At 37.3% G+C, this 24,166-nt stretch overlaps 1 protein-coding gene across 4 annotated transcripts in view; it reads right to left on the bottom strand.

The window, feature by feature from the left end:
- The window catches only part of Nf1 (neurofibromin 1), a 258,357-nt gene that overhangs the window by 127,928 nt on the left and 106,263 nt on the right, over positions 1-24,166 (bottom strand). For 3 of the 4 annotated variants that reach the window (XM_031355032.1, XM_031355034.1, XM_031355035.1), the window contains 13 exons: positions 18,382-18,461; positions 16,690-16,813; positions 14,589-14,744; positions 12,445-12,694; positions 11,672-11,745; positions 11,441-11,524; positions 9,187-9,627; positions 8,646-8,785; positions 8,240-8,362; positions 7,581-7,664; positions 6,438-6,554; positions 5,707-5,888; positions 4,972-5,183 (listed from right to left, as the gene is read on the bottom strand). In XM_031355032.1, the coding sequence (XP_031210892.1) occupies positions 4,972-5,183; positions 5,707-5,888; positions 6,438-6,554; positions 7,581-7,664; positions 8,240-8,362; positions 8,646-8,785; positions 9,187-9,627; positions 11,441-11,524; positions 11,672-11,745; positions 12,445-12,694; positions 14,589-14,744; positions 16,690-16,813; positions 18,382-18,461 (2,067 nt within the window). The remainder of the gene's footprint in view (positions 1-4,971; positions 5,184-5,706; positions 5,889-6,437; positions 6,555-7,580; positions 7,665-8,239; positions 8,363-8,645; positions 8,786-9,186; positions 9,628-11,440; positions 11,525-11,671; positions 11,746-12,444; positions 12,695-14,588; positions 14,745-16,689; positions 16,814-18,381; positions 18,462-24,166) is intronic. The other variant, XM_031355033.1, reaches the window with a different exon arrangement.

Here is a 24,166-nt window from a genome sequence, read left to right as displayed (position 1 = left end):
AACACAACAATGAAACACTAAGGGATTATTTAAAAATCAGAATGGAGGGGAGGTCAGCTAGATAGTTAAAACCCAAAATTCAGTCAGATTTACATACAACTAGAGATAGGATTGAGGCTAATCATTCTATTATTTGTACAACAACCTTTTCATTCCTTAAAGTTTTTGTGATTTTGTTTTGTTTTACACAATCAATAAAACTGTAATTTACTGTTAAACCCAACAATGAGAGAAGACAATGAAAATACCAGTAGCTATACAAAAAGAACCATTCAAACGGTAATAAAGATCATCACGATCGAGAGCACTATCCTCAGCCTGGTCTGCTCCTAAGATTGTAAGAGGATGACACTGGAGTAAGGGGAAAAAATTGAATAATCCAAACTACAAAAACCCAGAAACCAAATGTTTTATCCTCTGTAGATGCACACTACATCTTTGACAAAATATAAAAACTCCACCCTCCATTATGAATTAAGTAAAAAGGACAAGAATTTAGGGACAAATTGAAAGTTGTTGGGCTTGGGCTCCAGCTCAGGAGATCGGGGTTGGGGTTGGGGGGGCTTGCCTAGCTCAGAAAGGCACCTGTTTCAATTCTAGCACAACAGCAAAGACAGCCAGCAGCAGCTATTGCTTTTAGGCCCCACAGTAAATGCTTCCTACTCTCATCTTTTCTCCTACACCCTGAAAATTCTAAACAACTGACTTTTAAAACATGTATTTACTTAGACAAAGTGACAGTACATACACACTTGTAATCCCAGTACTGAGGAAGCAGAGGCAGAAGAGCATAAATTTGAGGCCAGGTTGAGTTATTTAAGAGTTACAAGGGAGAAAAACCCACCACATTGTTAGTAGATGTCCATGATTCCTCAACAGCTCTGCCAATAAGGTTAGTCCTGAGTGTTTTGTTTTGTTTTTCTTTTAAAAGGTTCCAAGCCTCTCTTCCTGTAAGCGGCCAGAGGTGACCTGTGAAGATGGTCTGCTACTCTCTTGACCCAGAAAACCCCACAAAATCATGTAAATAAAGAGGTTCAAACCCTCATGTTCACTTTAAGAACACCAGGAAACTGCCTAGGCCACCAAGGATATGAATATGCACAAAGTCACCAAGTATCTGAAGGATGTCACTTTAAAGAAGCAATGTGTGCCATTCCAGCGGTATAATGGTGGAGTCGGGAAGTACGCCCAGGCCAAACAGTGAGGCTGGACACAGGGGCAGTGAAATTTTTGCTGCACATGCTTAAGGGTTTAAACATGGATCCTCTAGTCACTGAACACATCCAGGTGAACAAGGCACCTAAGATGCGCCGATGAGCCTACAGAGCTCATGGCGGGATTAACCCACACATGAGCTCTCCTGCCAATGGAGATGACCTCGCTGAGAAGGAGCAGACTGCTCCAAAGCCGGAGGAGGAAGCTGCATAGAAGAAAAAGATATCCCAGAGGAAACTGAAGAAACAAAAACTCATGGCATGGGAATAAATTCAGCATAAAATAAATGCAGATAAAGTAAAAAAAAAAAAACAGAAAAAAAAAAAAAACAAAAACAAAAACAAAGCTCCAGGCCATAGTGAGATCTTGTCTTTTTTTAAAAAAGGGAGTGGGGAGCTGGGGGTATATATCAACAATTTTCAACCCATAACTATGAGGTATGACCCTTTCATAGGGGTTACATATCAGAGATCATGCATATTAGATATTGTTTACATTATTATTCATAACAATAGCAAAATTACAGTTATGAAGTGGCAATGAAAATGATTTTATGGTTGTGGTCACAACATGAGGAACTGTATTAAAGAGTCACAGCACTAGGAAGGTTGAGAAACACTGGTGGATATGATAGAGACATTGTTTACATTATGAAATTGCCAAAGAAAAAAAACGTAATTTGGGGGATTGGATCAGCAGTTAAGAGCACTGGCTGCTCTTCGAGAGGACCCAGTTTCAATTCCCAGTACCCACATGCAGTTAGAATTATTTTAACTCCAATTTCAGGGCATCTAGCAGCCACTTCTGGCCCCTTTCGGCATTTTATACACATGGTACACAAACATGCATACAGGCAAAATATCCATATATATAAAATAAAATAAATAAAATCTCAAAAAAAATTTTAAATAATTGAGGCCAGGTATGATGTTGGATGCCTTTAATCCTTGCAACAGGAGGCAGAGGAACATTGTGCATTTGAGGCTATATCCAGGTTCTACACAATGAATTCCAGGTCAGCCAGGCTACCTGGAATAGAGATCCTATCTCCAAAAAAGTAAATACATAAGAGGTATTTTAAGTCAAGCCAAGAATGGTAGTGTATGCTTTTAACCCCAGTACTTAGGAGGCAGAGGCAGGTAGATCTCTTTGACTTCAAGGCCAGCCTGGTCTACACAGGAAGTCCAGGACAGCCAGGGATATTACAAAGAAACCCTGTCTCGAAAAACCAAAAAGGAAAAAAAAAGAAAAAGAAAAAAGGTATTTTAAGTCATTTGATATAAAGCTTAGAAATACTTGTCAAAGCTTCACAGACTTACATCAACATTTGTTTTCTCATGTTAGGAGGGATCAAGAACGGGAACTCTCCTACTAGGCTACATCATCAGACTTTCAGTCTTCATTAAGAATACTACTAAATGACTTTTAATTACAGCTAAATGCTAAAAAGAGTTCATAATACTTACTGATGATACATTTGAAGATGTGTGAAGAAATTTTAGGTTTGAAGAAAATAATTCAGGAGTGTTGCTAACAAATGAGCATAAAAGTACAATTATAAATAAGTCAGCTGTGGAGATGTATGCCTGTGCCCAGCATTTGGAAAACAGAGGCAGAAGGACCTCTAGTTTGAAGCCATCCTGTCTATACAGTGAGTTTTGGGTCAGCCAGAGCCCACAGGTGAGACCATCCCTTGTCAGAAAACAAGTAAACAAACAAACAAAATTGCTAAGAGAATAGAGTTCATGTTAAATAATTTTATTAATAACAAACTGAATCAAACAAAAACAACCACAGAAGTATTTTAGAAAGCAGCAGCAAAGGTACTCTAGGGCAGAAACAGCTATCGCATTTGAGGTGAACACACAGAAGAGCCATAGCATTATTAGCTGAAGACAGAAAAGGCAAGGCCCAGATGAAGTGCAGGATTATCGGGCAAAGAATGTGAGCTTTATTTTTAGATATAAAAACCATGATCTCACAGGCTCTCTTTTAAAGTTTTGGGTATTTTTAAATGTGTATTTTCAATGTATGTGCACATGAGTACACATATGCGTTGGTATGTGCACAGTCAGATTTCTTGGTGCTCGTCAGCATGTGTTTGCAGCTATCAGATGTGCATGCTGGGATCTGAACTCCAGTTCTTTTATAGAGCAGCAAATACGCTTAACCACCAGACCAGCCTTCCAGCCTCTGCTACAGGTAGATTTCCTTGATTTTTTTTTGTTGTTGTTGTTGTTCATTTTATGTAAATGGTTGTTTGGCCTAAGGAGGCCAGAGAGAGCACCCAATCCCCGAAAACGGGTTACAAATGGTTGTGAAGTGACTTTGTGAGCTCAGAATCCAATCCCAGTCTTCAGGAAGACTCCTGAACCATGTTTCCAGCTCCTCACCCTCCCATTACAGCTGTTAAGCAAAAACTAAAATTAGCTTAGTAATTACAAGTTTATTCTACTAAAGTCTTTTTTTACTTTTCTTTATCTCTTTCTTTCCTTTCTTTCTTTCTTTCTTTCTTTCTTTCTTTCTTTCTTTCTTTCTTTCTTTCTTTCTTTCTTTCTTTCTTTCTTTCTTTCTTTCTTTCTTTCTTTCTTTTGTGTAAAGTAAACCATATGAAAGGAGGAGGGGAAAAGGCCGGGATTTACTGGGTAGCTATAGCTGGTCTAGAATTTGTCATGTAGACCAGGCAGACCTTGAACTCACAGAGATCTGCTTGCTTCTGCCTCCCCATGCTGGGATTAAAGGCATAAGCAACAATACAGGGATCCACGTGGCTTTTTAAAATGGAAATGAACAATGAAAAAAAATGAACAAAAGCTTCCTCAAAGTATTCAAACATATTACTAAGAATGTTGTAGTTTTATGGGCAGAGGATGTAGCTCAGTGATAAAGCACTTACCTAATATGTATAAGGCCCTGACATCAATCCCCAGAACACAAAATAAATGTAGAAGGTCAAATAGTCATATATGTCTATGGTATTTTAATAGTCCATTTTGTTTTGAGACACAGTCTTATACAGCCCAAGCTGGCCATGAACTTGCTACTAGTTAAGGATGACCTCTGAGTCTTCATGCTCTTGCCTCCAAGTGCCAAGTGCTAGGATTGCAAGTGTGTGCCATCACATCAGCATGCCAATGATAATGTAATACTTCAAGTAAAAATTTAGGTATGTAAGGCAGAGATAGTTATCAAGCACAAATCACACATGATAAATTTAACATTATTAACTAAAAGTTAGGTTCATTAATTACTTTATATACTATGTAAAAACAAGAGACAACATTGTTTTACATTTTCTTCTCATTGGTGATTACATGAACTTTTTTCACTGGACTGGAAAGAAACAATTAGTTAGGGGTATGAGTACCAACCACTTCTCTACAGTTAGAAACAAAACACATAAAGAAAAAAGGTTTAATGACTCAAGTTGTTCAACTACTATTTTTTTTTTCAGTCTTATAGTGCTCAAACTGGCCTGAAACTCACTATCTAACCCAGGAGGACCTCGAACTTCTGAACCTCCTGCTTCCACTCTCCAAGTGCTGAGATTACAGGCAAGCACAATCATGACGGACTTTCTGTGGTGCTAAAGGAAGCATTCAACTAATGAGCTACAGTCTCAGCTCGCCTTTATGTAATTTTTTTCCAGTTCTTAAATTTTGTCTATTCACTTAATAAACATTTATGAACATACTTATTTTGAAGCACTAGCTATATGTCAGGTATTTTATCTCCCTACTTTCTCAATGAACTTACCCACTGAGAACAAGGAACCACATTGGCCAGAGCCATAGCTATAGGGAGTTCTCCCTGGTCTCCCATCATTGTGACCAGTTCCACAAGTCTCTCAAACCGATCTGCCAACACTGTTTCCGCAAGTGTATCGAATTCTGTTCCTTGTTGAAGGATTTTTGTCAGAACTTCCATAAATGTAGCTCTTGTCTGAAGATCCTTGTGATAACCTAAACCTGATGAGGACAAACAGATGTGAATTTACTACCATAGCCTGACTGAAGCAATTTTCATTTTACATGTTATGTCAACTCTAGATGTTTTTGTTTTATGTGTATGAGTGTTTTGTATGCATTATGTCTGGGTATCATTCATATGTATGCTTAGTTACCACAGAGGCCATGTGACACTATCATGTCTCCCAGAAATAGAGTTACAAATAATTATGAGCCACCATGTGGATGCTGGGAATTAAACCTAGGTCCCATGGAAGAATAGCCAGTGCCACAAATCACTGAGCCATCTTTCCCCCCCAGCTCTCTAGGTTTTATATTTCTGTTTTGGTTCTGTTTGTTTGCTTGCTTGTTTGTCTGTGTAGAGACAGGGTCACTGGTAGCCTTGGATGTCCTGGAACTAACTGTGTAGACTAGGCGGATCTTGAACTCATAGAAATCTTCTTGTTCCTTCCTCCTGGTTAATGGGATTAAAGTTGTGCACCATGCTAGGCCAGTTTTTTATGTAGCTTTCATTTGATCTCACCTATGGAGTGCATGAGTCCACTGTCCACATTAGCATTGAGTAAGTTTGACATTGCAAGCACTGTACAGTGCCTCAGGGATGCCAGCCTCCGAGACATGCCACGTTTCCTGCCACCTGTTTGTGCATTTTCATCTTCAACTTCACTACAGTCATTCAAAAGGTTCATAAATAATGTGAAGTACCTGGAAAATACAGAGACTGACCTTTACACAGTGAAGGCCACATCAACCAGAAAGCTAACCATCCATTCTCAGTGGTTAAGTGTGACACTGTGTGGGACTGTGAGCATTTGCTTTTGTAATACTGGGTAAGAAATGAACATGGCTCACTATTGAGTTGCTGGTAGCATTATTTTATCCTGACAAAGTACAGTATTCATTTCATGACATAAGCACAGAAGATATCCCATGTTTGCTGGCAAAAGTAAGTTTTAATATTTAGCTACAAAACTCATGGTCCAAATAGTTTAGAAATTGTCATTTTAAATGACTTAATGACGCAATCTAGATCTGTTACAAGGAAAATTTCAATTATCCCACTGGTGTCTTTAAAAAATAGGATACAAAATAACTTTTCTATCTTGGTTCTGTCTTTTCATGAGAGTAGCCAACGGCCATAATTAGAAGCAATTAAGTCTACTTTTAAATAATAATTAGCTACTTTGGTTACATTTCAGTGAGAGAGAAGAAGCTGTATTTGTGTTTTGCTTTGGTTTTGTGGCTGACATTTACTTAAGGAATAACTGTGATTTGGCCTCCATCAGCTCCACCCCATCTCCTTCTTCGGGCTGCAGTGGAAGACCAGCAAGGAGTGAAACTACTGCTTCCATGCTTGCTTGGTCCAAATCTCTAAAGAGAAGTAATTTAGAAACCATGAGTCTTTTAGACATGAACTTAAGGAGCTCTCTACTTCATTAACTAATTATAAACACAACCTAAATAATATCATTAAATATACCAAGCTCAGAACACACACACACACATACACACACACACACACACACACACACACACACACACACACACGAAGACTTCAAATTGGTGGGGAACTTATGAATAAGTCATCTTTAGCATAGTATCTATGTTAAATCAAAATTATGGGGCTGAGAACGTAGTCCAATTTAGCATCTACAAGTCTTGGGTTCCAGCTCCAACATCACAACATAAAAATAAAAAAACTCGACAAGCCTTGGTGGTTTAAGCCTTTAATCCCAGCACTTCAGAGGCAGAGGGGCAGGTAGGTCATTGAGTTTGACACCAGTCTGGTCTATAGATTAAGTTTCAAGACAGCCAGGGCTACACAGAGAAACTCTGTCTTGGAAAACCATCAATAAATAAATGAATAAATAAGTGGCCAAATGGAGGAATAGGTGATGATGATGATATAATGATAGAAGAAACTCAATTAATCAAACAAACAATAAATAGTATATATATATTATCAAGAAAACTAGATGAAGTTTTCATCCAATCACAGTTACCATTTCTGATATGTATAAATCATTCGTCATTAAAGCACCTAAGCAATTATGCCTTACAAAGACTCACCATAATTATGTTCCTCAGCCAATGTTTTTATCTAAAGTAATACAACCTAATGCTTTATATATCTTCTTTCTCAAAAATCGTTAACCATACTTCCTAAGCTAGTACCACTTTCCTAAGCCTATCTCACGTTTCAACTAAAAGTCCTTCCATTCAAAATAATAAAAAAAAATATTTCAAATGTAAATGCTTACCACCTACAAAACAACTTAATACACCTAACAGCTATCACTGTACTGGTTTTCATGAATAAAGTAAAACATGATAGAACTATAAACCCCCTGCCTCCTTCCCTCTCCCCCTCTCCATTTTTGTTCTGTTTTATTTTACCTTGTAAGACATTTTACATCATCATCTGCTGCTTGGTTTGATGTTCCCATAACCCAGTCTGTTAGGTATTCTACCATCTTATTCCTGCAGAATGACAAAAAGGAAAATGAGCAAAAAGGAAAAGGTAAAAGTTTTTAACACATAGCTTACTATCTGATTATTTAGACAAAAGTTTTATTGCATAGTTGTATAGCCCAGGTTGGCCTTGTACTTCTGCCTTAGCTTTCTGACTGCTGGGATTGTAGGTATATGCTGATACACTAAAACATTGTTCTAATAGGGCAAACAGTTGATGGGTTTAGTATGACTTTATAGAGCAGATACGACTATCAGGGATAAAATAAAAGTCAGAGGGACACAGATACAATTTGGATGCTGATTCTTTGCACTGGCCCTTTGCAATGTGGAAACAGAAACTTTTAGTGCCCATGAATTCATTAGTTCTAGGAAAAGGGAGAACTTTTAAAAAAGAAAGACTGAAAACAAAACAGAAAAACATGGGCACAGAGCTTTGAGAAAGTTGGTTAAGATAATCAGACAAAACAAATAAGCACAACATTTTGTACCTACCTGCCTCCCCATACAACCAAGCCCTGCTACTTTTCTACACTTTGCTTAACGTAATGTTTATAAGATCCTGCTTTGCTCTGAGAACTCACCTAAATTTCATCTCTTGACAAAACGAGAGGTCGTCTCTTCTTGCCATCATGACTTCAACTAACTGACACAATTTTGTTTTAATTTGTATTGCATGGACCATATTCCCAAGAACACGAACATATCTAATTAAACATAGAATAAGAAATGATCAGATATGGATAAAAGTTAAGGTATTCTAAATTTAATCTTTAAGAAAAATTAAGTAAATGTAACTTGAGACATGAATAATATTTAAATTTTCCTTAGGTAGGAACACATACAACTTCTGATTATCTTACTGCCATAGTTCGTACTGGCTCTGTAGTAAAACAATGACAAATTATTTTATCATACATATTACCAGTGCATAAGAGGTCTTACCTCTTAAAATAAGACTCTGCTGTGACTCAGAAACAGAATGCTTACCTGACCAGATTTAACATCATTGTCTCAATGCTTGCTTGTCCCAGATGCTCAGAGCTGCCTTCAGTATGATTATCCAGTAGATTTTTCATTATGGCTATGGTTTGCTCTACAAACTGAGTGTTACTGTCAGTTAATAATACCTATACACATGCACAAAAACAAAAACAAACAAAACAAAGCCCATTAGTGATATTACATCAATGAACAGAAAACATCACCAAGACAATGAAAGTGACACAACCATCACAATGCAGACACACCACAGGCACATAGGTATGAACACACAGATAGATATACATATGTACGAATGCACATATCTAAGATTCATAACGCCAGGCATACCCACAGGCCTGAGTTCTTTAGAAGCAGACTGATCCCTAGATTACATAATTTTTTTTTCTGTAATTATGTTTTTAAAGTTGTAAGTGAATTACCATGTTGGTACATAATTTAAATAATTTGAAAGAAACAGTCTTGATTTATTTTAAACTATTATTGTATTCATAAAGGAGGGTATAAAACAAAGTGGAGGAGACTTCACCTGTCCTTGAGAGTCAAAAAACTTGCTGATGGTATTCTTCAGTTTGTTAAACAACATTGGATACAGAGCAGGACTCAACTCCAGACCCACCAGGTCCTTAACATTGGTCCGTATCTGAAGCCCCACTTTCTCATGGTTACACACCATTAAGGACAGAAGCCGGTCCATAAATCTGCTGACAGGTGAATCAACATTCCCTTCAGAAGACATTACAGAAATCATAGACCCTTTGCGTTCACTGACAGGGCCCATAGGTGGGCTGTATGTGGCTAGGCCAGAGCTGCTTCTCTGTTGCAGGCACACCCCACCAAGGGCACAAAGGAAGCCAGTCATGTTGATCCATTCCTGCAGGGAGTCTGTGTCAGACAAGTCTATGGACCCTCCTCCACTGACGTGGGACATCCGTCTCTTAACAATGGTCTTATGAAGACTTTCTGCAGCCTAAACACAACATTTTTGTGAAAAGCATGAATCCAACATAGATTGAAAAAAAATCTTACAAATTACTCTTATCCATTTCTACCAGTAAGAAAAGTACATTTTATATTTAAAAAAAATCTTGAAACTAACCATATACATTATTATTTTTTTTTAATTTTAGTTTTATGTGTACAAATGTTTTACCTCCATGTATATCTGTTTACCATGTGCATGCCTAAAAAGCTAAAGGAGGGTGTTAGATTTCCTAGAATTAGTGTTACAAGCCATTCTAAGCTATCATGTGAGTGTTGGAACTCAAACCTGGGTCCTCTGGAAGAGCAACCAATGCTCTTAACCATGGAGCCATCTCTCCAATCTCTACCATACGCATTATTAGAGAGCTACTTAATATATTTTTGTCATAGCTAGACTGATAAAATCAACCTGAAGTGTCAAATTTCTTTAAAAAAAGAAAAAAACAACCTTTGAAGTGTATTGATGAACCTTAAACAACTGAAGGAGAAAAAAAGCTTTGTCACAATGGCCTATATCATCTATGATTGCATTGGACAAAATGCTCAGAAAAGGTAATTTTGTAAAAATAGAACATAGACTAGCACCTACTCAAGGTTGGAGGGGTGGAGCCAGAGAGATAGAAAATACAGCAAGTGAGAGCTAGAAATAGCTAATTGGAAACAGGCTTGGTGGGAGGGGGCGTTCTGTGAGAGGAAGAAAATATACTAAAATTGATTGTGTATAAATTGACAGTTATAGAATTCTGTGACTATACTAAAAATCACTAGGTTGGCTACCTTATGAAAGATAACTCTACAGTATATGAATTCTACGTTGATTGAAATAGTCAACACCCACACTCCCACCCTCGCAAGAAAAACTTTCATGATCTAAGGCTGCATTATTTCCTCAAAACAACTTTTACTTGGTCTAAGTGACCATAACAACAACAACAACAACAACAACAAAAACATTGGGAGGATAAATGGTTTGTCTCAAAGACCTGATAACGACAGCATTATGGGTGATTTTAGTTATATACAAAACAATTAATTATTAATTTCTTGGGTAATAATTGGTGGTAGTTGCTGAATAAAATGATTCACTTGATGATAATAGTTAAATAAAATATCCAAAGTTTAAAATTGCACTTAACCTTAAAATGGGCTCCATTGTCTGCTCACCAGCTCCTTTAATTAAGAGTATCTAACAATACAGCATAATGAGCCAGACAGGGAGGGACACATCTTGTAACCCCAGAATTTGCAAAGTTAAGGCAGGAGGATCACTGCAAGCTCAAGGACAGTCTGTTCTATACATTAAGTTGTAGGCCAGCAGAGATAAATAACCAGATCTTGTATCAAACCAAACATACAATATGAGAATTGTTAGAAATATTATTTTTATTTACAGCTACTGTATCTTTTCTAAATGTTCTTTGAATATTTCAATGAAGGGACAAAGAACAACAAGAGTAACTGGTCTCTCAGCTAAGTGGTTTCTAGCAGAGCTATTTAATATTTCTGTACTGATGTAACCTTTTACATCTCTACTATCTAACAGAGTAAATAAATACTAAACCTTGGCTACTGTAAAATTGAGAAAATAAATCTAACTTGTTTAATTAAATGACTTAAAAGTTACATTCTAACAGATACATGTGGCTAATATCTACAAGATTAGACAGTACAGACATAGAGCAACCACAAATAGTCTTAAACAAATCTGTGTAGTATCCTACACGTCGTAGCTCATAAAGGATTACTTAAGGGAAGCAACAGATCTATTAATACACAAAAATTCACTGAAAAAAACTCACCTGGCCATCTTCCATTTTGGCTTTTGGGTAGTTAAGGATTAGTTTTGTAGCCTGTTCCCACTTTGTATGTGTATCTTCCCAGGCCTAAAATGAAGTCAATTATCACTAGGAAGCAACTTTAGGGGTGAACTCAAAGTCAACATGTAATGCAGTTGTTCTGATCACATAGCTAGCAGAGGCTTGTAACATGGGGAGGGGGAGGGGGAGGTGCTGCAGCTGCTGAGGCCGTACCTCAATGTTTCCTGCAGTAGGGTGCTCAATACGCCTTAGCAGGGCCATCACTCTTTTCTGAAGTGCTGCTCTTCCTAAGCAAAAACAATAAGCAAACTCAGTTAGTGCTTAGAGCCATCTTCACAACTGGGAACTTCCTAAGTTCCCCAGCCTGCCCCCACAGAGTAGAGTGAAGAAGTGGAACAAATGATTCTGATGATCAAGGTGAACATGTGCTCCTCGACTCCAAACAGTCTAGAACATAAAATGGCCATCTCCCCACCTATGTTTATGGAAATACATGCCTAGGTGTTTAAAAATTCGCCATTTATACTTTAAGCAGAGTAATTTTTATAATCTGTAACAGTAACTTTTTTGGTTTTGGGGTTTTTCTTTTTTTTGGTTTTTTGAGACAGGGTTTCTCTGTGTAGCCCTGGCTGTCCTGGAACTCACTCTGTAGACCAGGCTAGCCTTGAACTCAAAAATATACCTGGCTCTGCCTCCCAAGTACTGGGATTAAAGGTGTGCACCACCACTGCCCGGCAACTAACAGCAACTTACAGTGCCAGTTATCAATAAATTTGCATATTAAAAATTCAGTAAAAATTCTATTTCAAATGTCACTGAATTTCATCTACCTAGTTCAGAAAAGGATTTCAAGTAAACGGTCTGAATTAGTCCTGAAAACTTTCAAACTGCTATTTAAATACACTCCACTGTAAAAATAATTAGATGTCAATCAAAGTAAAATGGTTAAAAAGAAAGTAAGAGGAAAAAACAAAAGCCACATTTACCTGTTGACATCATATTACTGACTGAGGCAAATTCCAGGAATGTGTTATAGTTGGGCAGGAAGTTGTGTACTGAGACTTCATCCACCCCGCAGCGGATGTCTGCCTCTTCACAGAGGTGGCGGAAACAGGACATAGCAACCAGAACAGCTTCAGTGTCAGGATTCCACAGAAACATGTACAAGGCCACTTCGAGCTTGGTCTGTGCTTGTCGGCATATAGGTGGGGTTCCACTGCACCCTGCTGTGCTATCCTGGGAGGAAGGAGGGATGTATCTGCAACTTAGGTGACTTTATTTACAAACTCAACAGTGTAGCACCTACCACAGCACACAAAATAAACAAGAATTTACCTTTTTAATAATTGGATCTTTTTCTAATATACCTTACTCTAAATCAGATAATGTGAACTAATACATGGTACATATAATGGTACCACATTTCAATTGGAATAGATATTATCCTAAATTTCAGAAATGCAGGTAGTCTGTAACAAATATACAATTAAGACAGAGCAAATCCAATGCAGTAAAATTGATCTACTTGAGGGACTACCATAATGACAAAGGAAGATGAAGCAACAGTGAGCACTACTTCCTATAGGGAAGAAACAAACACACTTATAAAGCAAATGCCACAGATGCAGCCAAACCACACACTGCCACTGCTATAGGGCTCAGTAAGGTTTCTGCCTCAAGTGAGGCTACAGTAAAACTTAAGCATAACAAAGCTATGTCTGAGAGATAAAACCTTCCGTAATGCTTTCATAATTCTGCTTATATTATGATTTATATTTTAAGGATATTTACATATAGAAATAATTGTCCTGCTGGGCATAGCAATACAGATCTATAATCTCAGCACTTGTGTGGAATTGGCAAGAGGATCACAGCCACCCTGGCATATATGGGACCCAGTCTATAAATGTAAACCTTGTCAACCATGACTGCCCATAATTATAGTATCTGCAAGGGTGAAGCAGGAGGATTACAGCGAATTCAAGGCTAGCTTGAATCAGATAATATGCTTATATGCTATAAAGCAAGACTGTGTCTATATATATGCATGTATGTATACATAAATAAAAATAAAAGCAAAGAGAAAGAAATAACATCTTAGCAACACTTATCCAAATATTAAGCAAAATACTATGTTTTAATTTTAATCAATTAGAACCTTTTTTTTTTTCAAGACAAGGTTTCTCTGTGTAGTCCTGGCTGTCCTGGAACTCACTCTGTAGACCAGGCTGGCCTCGAACTCAGAAATCCACCTGCCTCTGCCTCCCCAGTGCTGGGATTAAAGGCATGCGCCACTACTGCCTGGCTGAACCTCTTTTAATTCAATTTCTGCACCTGACTAGACCCTTTCCCATCAGAATGAATGTAGTGGTCAGCCATAGTGTCAAATAATCATGGGCTATTTACATTTTACCTACTCAAATCCTCAAAACCATGGAGCAACAATCTTATACTGGTTTTATTGATTTATTAACTATTATTATTAATTGCTTTCTGCTTATTCATTTTTGTGGAAGACAGTCTTAGTATGTAAACCTATGTTCAAACTTGTCCCCTCTGGGATAAAGGGATAAAACCAACAGTTAGGGCCACTAAAAGAAACGCCTGCCCTTCCAGAGAACCTGAGTTTGCGTCCCAACACTCACAAGGCAGCTCACAACCACCTGTGACTCCACTTCCATGGGTCAGAAGCCCGCTTCTAGCCTCTGTGGACACCAGGTACACATGAGTGCATAGATAATACAGGTAGGCAAAACACCCATACACATTTAAAAAAAGAAAAAAGAAAGAAAGAAAAATTTAAAAGGCTGGGTGTGGTGGTAAAGGCAGGTATCTCAATTTGAGGCCAACCTTTGTACACAGTAAGTTACAGGATAGCCAGAGCTATACAGTGATATCTTGTCTATAAAAAAACAAAACAAAAATTCTAACTTGTGATCTTCTTGCCTCAGCCTCTGCAACACTGAGATTATAGGTGTATTCCACCATGTCCTGTTATCACCACTTGAAATCTGAAAAACTGAGGCACAGAGTTGTGAAAAATTTGCCCAGAGGTCCACAGTGGGCAGCAATACAACTAAATTCTGAGCAGAGATGATGATACAAGAGAGTTACAAAGGAAGTCACCTACCACGGGGGGATTCCCTTTTCCTTTCCGCAGAGACACTCCAGGAGTACGCAGGAACTCATCATGATCAACTGACATTTGAGTGGTATTGCCACTAACAGGCATTTCACATCCTACTCCATAAAGGTAGAGAGAATGGCAGGAACTTCTATCTGCCTGCTAGAAAGAAGAAGTAAATTCTTCTGACACAATGACAACGAGATAGTACTTGGTGTGAGCTGACTTTCTATTTAAGGCAGCCCTGGAAACCTTCCTCTCCAAAAGCTTTACCTTTAGAAGCATTCATTAACTCACTGTGGTAAATAAGGTTTGTGCACTGCCCTTCTTTCAAACACCTCTCAGTTGTCTACCCTCCAAACAAAGTAGGATATAGAAGATTATGTGAAATCTATTACAAGAAAATTGTAACACTTTATGAATCTATAGATTATAGTTTTGCCTTGTCAGTATTAGAACTTTTAAGATAAAGTTGTATGTTGGGTACACTAAGAGATATCAGAGTGTATCCACACGCGTAATGGATGTCAGGTGACCTTCTCTATCACTTTCCATCTATACCTTTGAGACAAGGTCTGTCCATAAACTTGGGAATTATTTCTCAGTTGGGTTGGAAGCCAGCAGGCTCTAAGGTTCCTCAAGTCTCTACCCTTTAAGAGCTAAGATTATAGCACACATAGACACACACCTACCTGGCTTGTTACATGGGTCCTGGGATCTGAATCCTAGTTCTTATGGCTGTTCTTAACTGCTGAGCTATTTCTCCAGCCCTTGACAGAGTACTTTTGATTCACTACTAGATTACTAACACTGACCAAGTTAGACAATATGCCAAAGGCCAGCACACAAAATTCTTAAGTCTAAAATCTTCAGGACAAGCTTAGTTCTGTGACATAAACACAAGATAAGCCGGATACAAATAACATTACCTCTCCATCTGCATTTCTCTAAACAAAATTCTATCAAGATGCTTGGTAAAGTTTTTCATAGCTATAATTTTAGGCCTGGATAAAAATTAATTAAGTCAAGTATTCTTCAAACTATGTCATAATAGAAAAATCTTGAAATTGATTATAAAAATTACATGTTAAAAGAAACGTTAGGTTCTTTCCTGTTCCCCAGAACTTCAATATGTTCCAAGAGTTCAGGACCAAAAAATTTTATTCCAACTAAAAGAACGAAATCATCCCTAACCCTATAGAACTTGAGTGCTCTACTATTAAGCTACATCCTCGGGCCTTGTTTGAAACATCTCAATGTGTAATCCAGGCTGGCCTGGAATCCACTATGCTGCTCAGGCTGGTCTCAACAGTACTGGAATTATAGGCATATGCCACCATACCCAGCTAACAGACAAAATCTTTAGGTGAGATATACAAATTTAACCTAGACTAAAAACCTCTGCCCTTTAGCTTTTTGAAAGATTATTTCCCCGGCTAGCTTAGCCCTGTGAGCCAAATCATAAGGACTTAAAAATAAAGAGAAAACATTCTTTGAGGCATTTGTGATTACAGTAGCCTCTACTCTTCATAGACCGTCAACTAGAATTCATTAACCTGCCATCTAACAGCTCAGAACCAAGAACATGTAAATGTTGGACTACCAGATAATACCTTCTGAACTCTCTTAAGGACTTCATTGAAGGAGGAGTTGAAGTAGGATATAATCAAACTAATAAAAACTTTTTAATTGGTTCTGTGCTGGTTAGCTTTCTGTCACCTAGCTGCAAGCTACAGTAATCTTAGAAAGGGAACCTTAATTAAAAAGATGCCTCAGGCTGGCCTGTTGACAAGTCTGTAGGACATTTTCTTGATTAATGATTGATGTGGGAGGGCCCAGTCCACTGTCAGCAGTTGTCACCCAGTGATCCTGGGTTGTACAATGAGCGAGCCACAGAGAGCAAACCAGTAAACAGTGTTCCTCCATGGCATCTCTGCTTTAGTTCCTTGTCTTGGCTTCCCCCAAAGATGGATTGTCATCAAGACGTGTAAGCCAAATACACCCAACCCAAGTTGTTTTTGTTCCTGGTGTTTATCACGGCAGTAGAAAACCAACACATCTCCTTACTATCCAGATATTTCTAATTTAATAATGTCATTGTGCTTACCTTATTTTTAAGAAGAAATTTATTTCTGCAGATCAAAATTTCCCGTAACCACTTGAGAATTTCTGTGCTACTAAGCATTTGATGGCTAGTTAATTTCTTGCAGATGTAAAAAAGCATTTGTGAGCTGCAGTAACATAAGGTTCATTGTTACAGAGTCATCAAGAAGGTAACACATATATATGTATATATAAAATCATACATAAAATGACATTTCATAGTAGACATATGTTCAGAGTCTTAGTTTTACTTGTTCATAGGTTTTATCCAAATGTTAATAACAACGAATTTAAAAGAATTCTATCCTGATAGTGGGGATAAAAAAGAAATTATAAATACACATACACAGCAAAGACTATAAAGAAAGAGTAGTCTGGAGCCAGGGCCTAAAATCTGCTGCTTGCAGGACAAAACCATGTGCCTAACGTCTATAAAGGAAGTTTCAGTGGCCACAGCCACAATCCCTCATTCCCAGTCTATAACTGCTTTCTTGTTCCAAATGTGAAAGTGCAGACTCACAACAGAATGGGGTGAGCCAGCCTGGCCCATTTCCCACCCTTTAGAGAACAAGACTGCTAACTCGACCTCTATACTCTACAATACTATACAATTGTGCTGTCTGACTGTATAGCTATGAGCCGCCCACGTGTGACCACTTGACCACTTTAAATGAAGCCTATCCATAATGAAATGTACTTTCATTTGTAGTGTAGTAAGACACACTACAAATTTTGAAAACTTTATGAAAAGAAAACTATAAAATACCTCACTGACAATTCAAATTGATTATATGTTGTTATATATATATCAAGTTAAATAAATGCATTTAAAAGTTTTATTTTATGATGTGTTAAATTACAAGTTTTCAATGACTATGTCATTGTTAGAGTTTAGGTTTTAACTTGGTCTCCACGTGACCTAACACGCCCATGTCTATGATGAGACAATAGCAGAACTGTATGTTTACAGATTTACATCTTTCTAATATGGTGCTCTCATGCTCGTTAAAAGGAAGCCATCTATTCAGCTTCAGAAATATACAGTGAAATACTATACATGTTTTCTTATTTATACATATATGCCTGTTTTTAACTAATTCACCAAAAGCCCTAGTATATACAGAAGATTGACAAAGATCATAGCTCCTCCTACCTTTCAATGCACATCATATGCTATGTGCATTGTTTAAAAATTAAAAGCAAAGTTACAAAATGTCAATACTTTTAGTCTTGTAACTGAAAAAATCTATTAAAAACATAATTATAGTCAGGCATGATAGGACACACCTTTAGACAGCACTCCAGAGGCAGAGGGAGGTGGGTTTCTATGACTTTAAAGCCAGTCTGGTCTACATAGGAAGTTCCAGGCTAGCCAAGGCTACATAGTTAGACCCTGTCTCAAAACAACAAACACAATTGTAACTGCTTAGAAGTACACCACAAAGGATGATACATGAAGCAGAAGAACTTATAGCCAGGTGGTAAAAATTAACACCATTAAAACTTTTTTTGGATATATGTGATATTTCTCTGACAGTTAAATATTCTAATATTTTCAATTCAAATTAAATATAAAACCATAAAATATCTAGCAATAACAATAAATGACAATGAACTAGATATTATAAAGGTAATATTTAAAGACAGTAACAAAATTAAAATTTTAAACCAAATTAAAATTTGAAACTACATATACCTAATTTCCCAAAATGTTTCTACAGGAGCATCAGGATTCCATAAATCAATGCTATCCAACTGATGAAGAACCAGCAAAGCCTGAAATTTAAAAAATAGAGGGCACTGAAAATTCTTTTAAAAAATAACACTCTTACTGTGGTTCAAGCCCAAAATAAGAACAATTTTTAGACATTGGTTTTCATTGTAATAATGCTGTACTTCAACGGCCCTCACATCACCATCATAGTTAAGCAGAGAGTTGACAGTTCTGCTGCACAGAGGAATGAACTGTAGGCACGATTTTTGGATACAGACTTCCTGCTATGGTCGAAGCTATTTGACTTGAGTGAGTGAATTTATTCTCAGCCCACAGAGAACAGGTTACATTCATTTAAGAAATGCTGTGTGTATTAAGATGGTCTATCCTCAGATAAGATGGTCATCTTTTTGAGAAACTCTGTCTCAAAAAACAAAAAATAAAAAACAAGAAAGAAAAGAAAAGAAAGATGGTATATCCATAAATTCATTCACCAACTGTTTCAATGAACAATGGTTCTGCTTGGAGGGTGGCATAGATATTAGGTGAGGGTAAGAATCTGTTTTTAACTAATTCACCAAAAGCCCTAGTATATACAGAAGATTGACAAAGATCATAGCTCCTCCCACCTTTCAATGCGCATCATTCATTGGCTGTGATAATTTGGAAAAGCATTCATCTCAGAGAAAGAGTAACTTATAAAGTCCTCTTCTTCAAACTTGATACAAGAGCTACAAATGTCAAGCAAAGCATTCAGTCTCACTCTCTGTTGTTCTTACAAGCCACCTCCCAAGTTAATTGTCTATGTTTCTTTTGGGTATATAAATACTTTTGAACTATATAAGCTGTTCTGAAAACCATAGTATAGTGTAAAAACATGAAATAATTTTACACTCTACTAAATACAAAACAAACAAACAAAAAGACTTTATATATTTATGTTCATTTAAGAAAATACTAGTAGTGATGTATTATTTTAAAATGTACAGTTAATATGTTTGGAGTTATTTAAAATTTATATTGAGAAAAACATGTATTTTCAGTATTGCTGTAGACAGCATCTATATAACACTATCCAATTGATTGTTGTTTTATATCAAACAACTTTTATAATACTCATTTTTATTGTTATAATATTTTATAAATTTTAAGGAATATGGCAAAAAAGATACTGTATGTATTAAAGGGGGGTCTCTGGGAGGAGTTGGGGTATAAAAGGGAAACAAGAATATGACTTAATTCTACTTACTTAAAATATGTTTTTAAATGTTAACAAATTCAGATAAATCGAAATCATGTAACTTTTCTCATCATATTGCAATAAAAGTTAAAAAAAATAAAAAATAAAAGTTAAAAAAAAAAACCTACTTGTTTCACAAATGCTAACAAACTCAGCTATGTCTGTGTCTTAAACAGTGAGAATCATGTTGTGACAGCCAGTCAGAACTATCAACCCAGAACTAACTAACTGCCTCTGCCCCTACCATCATTACTCTAAGTGACATGCACATGAAGTTGTGAATGAATTCAGAACAATATACACATATCAAGCTGCTTTAAGAAATAAACAACAAGGTTTCCATAATTAATAACTCTAGAACAAAATGTTCTCCCCTAAAATTAACAGACACAGCAATACTGACCCCACAATGAAACAGTAATTGACTTGCTTGTGACATAAACTTTTTAGACAGAAAAGTTACTTTCTAAAATTGACAGAAGGGCAAAACAAACAAAGCTTTATATTTAGTGACAGCTTGTTTTAAAGAAGACTAGCAGGAATTAAGTGACTCATTTTAAATAAGTAACTTCCATATAAATATGCTATTTTATAAATTAAAACTCTCAAAGATTATTAGAGCAAAGACTCATCAAACCTGCTCAAGCTATACTGCAATTCCACAATGTTTCCCCATTCCCTTGCAAATTCTATTGTGCTGTGTACATTCCATCAGTGGTAAAAATACATATGGGATCTTTAACCCCTGTTACTAAAACATCAATGAACTGTTACTTGAAACAAATAAGTAACTTCTAGTTAGCATAAAAAAAAAACAGTACAAATTGAAATTCAGTTTTACCATTAATGTACAAACACTTGATACAATATCCTGGTACTTTAGGGTTTTCTACTATTTTTCATACAGTGGCACCAATTTGGTTGGGAATTTAAAGCACTTGCTTTCTCTTATTCCATTTCAACTTTGCAGGCAAACACATGTGACAAGACAGATAACATCAGTGAGGCACAATCTTTATGGGCTTTGCTGTTTCAGGGGTTCTAGCCCTATCAAAGGAAATTGGGGAAAGTGTTTGATGTGATTAAGAAAAGAACCTAAAACATACTGAGGTTTTCTTCTGGAGGGTGTTAAACTGCCACAGCACGTGTGTTTCTGAAGGACTTCAAATTATGCATACAAAGAAGAGAAGGAAGCATTCTGGTATAGGACAAATAACAAAGTCCCAATCCCAACTGTATGCCTGCTACTCACAAATAGTTTGCAATTTGGTAAGACTCGGATATTTTAGGGTTTTTTCAGGTGACACAGTCTCTGTTTAACAAAGTTTTTTGCTTAATCTGAATAAAAATTTATTAGCTTTTTGCATTTCAATGAGATTATATTCCTTTTCATGTTCTCCTCTGCTTTAATTTTCCATACTGCTACGTGTTCTTTGACAGAGATATACCTTGAGAAGTACCTCAAAGGTGACTATGTCATCATGCTAGTATCAGAGAACACACTGACATTAAAAAGATGGCTATGGAGTCATTACATGTTACAATTTGTTGGGAAACACCTTATTACTCATGGTTTGTTGTTGATGAATATATTGCTACACAGTGTGTGACTGACATGCTACAGCAAAGCTCCAAACACATCATACTCATCTAGTATCTCCTAAGTATTCTCAAAGATTGCTGAATGATTCACATAGGTTTTAATGGATGTTTAATACCATGCCAAGTTGAAATACTACTCTCTTAAATATAAACCCATTCTCTTACTAATGAATAATTAAAGTCTTCTATTAGAGGAAGATACATGTATTTTTTTAATCTTGAATTATATACTATATACAAGACAAGAAATGTAAGAATTGAAGTGAAAATAATCAAAATATTTGAATAGATCCTCCAAAGACAATATAAGCAATGTAGCAATTTCTAGGATGATCTCTCTCTCTCTCTCTCTCACACACACACACACACACACACACACACACACACGGTAAATGAGTGTGCAAGGACATAAATACTTCCAACACTTCTGTCTTCAAGCACAAGGGATACTGGTACAGCAGGTAATTTGGAGAGGAAAGCTCAGAGATTTTTCACTGGCTGCATGTCCCACCACCACCTGCTCAACACAGCCCACACCAGGAAGGCCCTTCAGACCTCACCTCCCAGGCATTGGCTCTCCATCTGCCTTCACTAGACTGCTTCGCTTGTTAAGCTTTGTGTAAAGGAGCTGACAGAATGCACTTTGCGTTTGGTTATTTTCACTGAACAGTATGTCAGGGAGATTCATCCAGCTTTTGCACTCATCAGTAACTCATTTTGGTTTAGTTTACTTTTAGACAGGGTCTATGTAGCTCTGACTGTCTTGGTACTCTCTATGTAAAGCAGGCTCTTTTGGGTTTTTTTTTTTCTTTTTTGTTTATTGCTGTTGTTGCTGTTACTGTTCTTGTCTTGCATTGGTTGGACTCTACTCAAGAAAAATTAAAACTCTGTTAACAACTTAGATTTATATATTAGTGACCTAGAGGCCATCAATTTTTCTTTTCCTCCTCTTCATCATCTTTATCATTTTAGTGACAGGTCTTACTCTGAAGTACTGGGTGGCCTGGAACTCTCCAAGTAGATAAGACTGTCCAGGAACTCACAATTATCCTCCTGTCTCTTGCCTCCCTCCCAAGAGCTGGGATTAAAGGAGTGTGCCACCAATCCAGCTCATTTTATTTTCATTACTGCATAGAATTCAGTTAAATCAATGTAACAGGAAATGTCTACTCTGCTGACACATCTGAATGGCTCCAATTTTGGAAGATACAATACAAGCTGCACTGCTGACCATTTTGTATGCTTTGTGAACTTCTGTTTGCTCTATGACCAGGAGTAAACTGTCAGCACTTATGTTTAGCTCTGATATTATAAAATAACATTTAATGGTAGTTGTACTAAATTATACTCAATAGAATGTAAATGAAAATAGTATCAACATTTTAAAATTTACAAACATTTTTCTTACTGATTTCTATCTTAATTCTACTATGGCAATAAAATAATATTTCAATACTTTGATAGTTTTAAGTCTTCCCCTATGCTAAATATTTTCCAGGTATTTATTCAGTGTAGTATTCTACTCAATGATATCTACCCCACCTCATCCTTACCCTACCAGGCGTTAGGAAACTACTCAAGAATACCATTGTATCTGGAGTGTAAACAGCTTCTTTCTTTAGAGAATTTTACGTATTTTGTTTTATATATTCTGAAGCTTTCCTAACTTGATGTAGTTTTACTTCCTAGACAGACTGAACCTTTGCAACAAGACCTTCATTCATCCCCCCGACCCCCCATGAATCTAGAGCTACTTCAGCAGCTCTTCCAGAAAACTTACATTTGGTTCCTAGCATCCATCTCAGCAGGGGAACAAGCACCTGTATATAACTTCAACTACAGGGAGCCAATATTCTGGTCTCCCTAGGTACCCCCACATACATGCACACACATTCACACAGATATACATCCTTACACATAAATAAACACATTTACTTTCTATATAACACACACTACACGTTTCTATGCTTGCACTATCTATCTTCCAGTGTTCTTATAGCTATGCTATGATGTCTCTTGTAAGACCACACAGTAAGATTTTTGGGCCATTTTCTCTCCGGCGACTTTCTAAGGCGGGAAGCTAAGGCCTCACCAGTCCCAGGGCGGCAGGGACAGAATCCTCTCAACCTCCTTCTACACCTAGGAGTGAAGTGAAGACAGTGGATCCGCAACCTTCTCTGCCCCTTCCCTGCAAGTGGAGAGCCTGCCTTCAGGGAGTGCTTTAACCCTGGGACTTGGGTGAGATCCGCCATTTTCTCTCTGGTGACATTCTAAGGCAGGACCAGCCAGAAGGCACAGGCCTCAAAAGTCCCAGGACAGCAGGGACAGGATCCTCCCAACCAAGGAGGGACAACAGACCCACAGCCCTCTCTGCACCTTTCCCACAAGTGGAGATCCTGTTTCCAGGGTATGCTCTGACCCCAGGACTCAGAAAGGACAACTGATCCACAGCCATCTGTGCCAAGGATTTACCAGGAGAGCTGATCTCCCAGAAGTGCTGACACCAACTTACAGACCCACAGGAGGAACAAGCTCTAGTCAGAGACAGTAAGAACATCTAACACCAGAGATCAATAGATGGTGAAAGGCAAACGCAAGAATCCTACCAACAGAAACCAAGACTACTTGGCTTCATCAGAACCTAATACTCCCAGCACAGCAAGTCCGGGATATCCCAAACACCGGAAAAACAAGATTTGGATTTAAAATCGTATCTCACGATGGTGCTAGAAGAATTTAAAAAGGACATGAATAACTCCCTTAAAGAAATACTGGAGAACACAGGTAAAGAGGTACAAGCCCTTAAAGAGGAAACAAAAAAAAAACCATAAAGAATTACAAGAGATCACCAGTAAAAAAGTAGAAGCCCTTAAAGAGGAAACACAAAAATCCCTTAAGGAATTACAGGAAAACACAAACAAACAG

This window comes from Mastomys coucha, unplaced genomic scaffold (assembly GCF_008632895.1).
Source record: "Mastomys coucha isolate ucsf_1 unplaced genomic scaffold, UCSF_Mcou_1 pScaffold5, whole genome shotgun sequence".
Lineage (NCBI taxonomy): Eukaryota > Metazoa > Chordata > Mammalia > Rodentia > Muridae > Mastomys > Mastomys coucha.
This window is presented reverse-complemented; position numbering and strand designations above follow the sequence as displayed.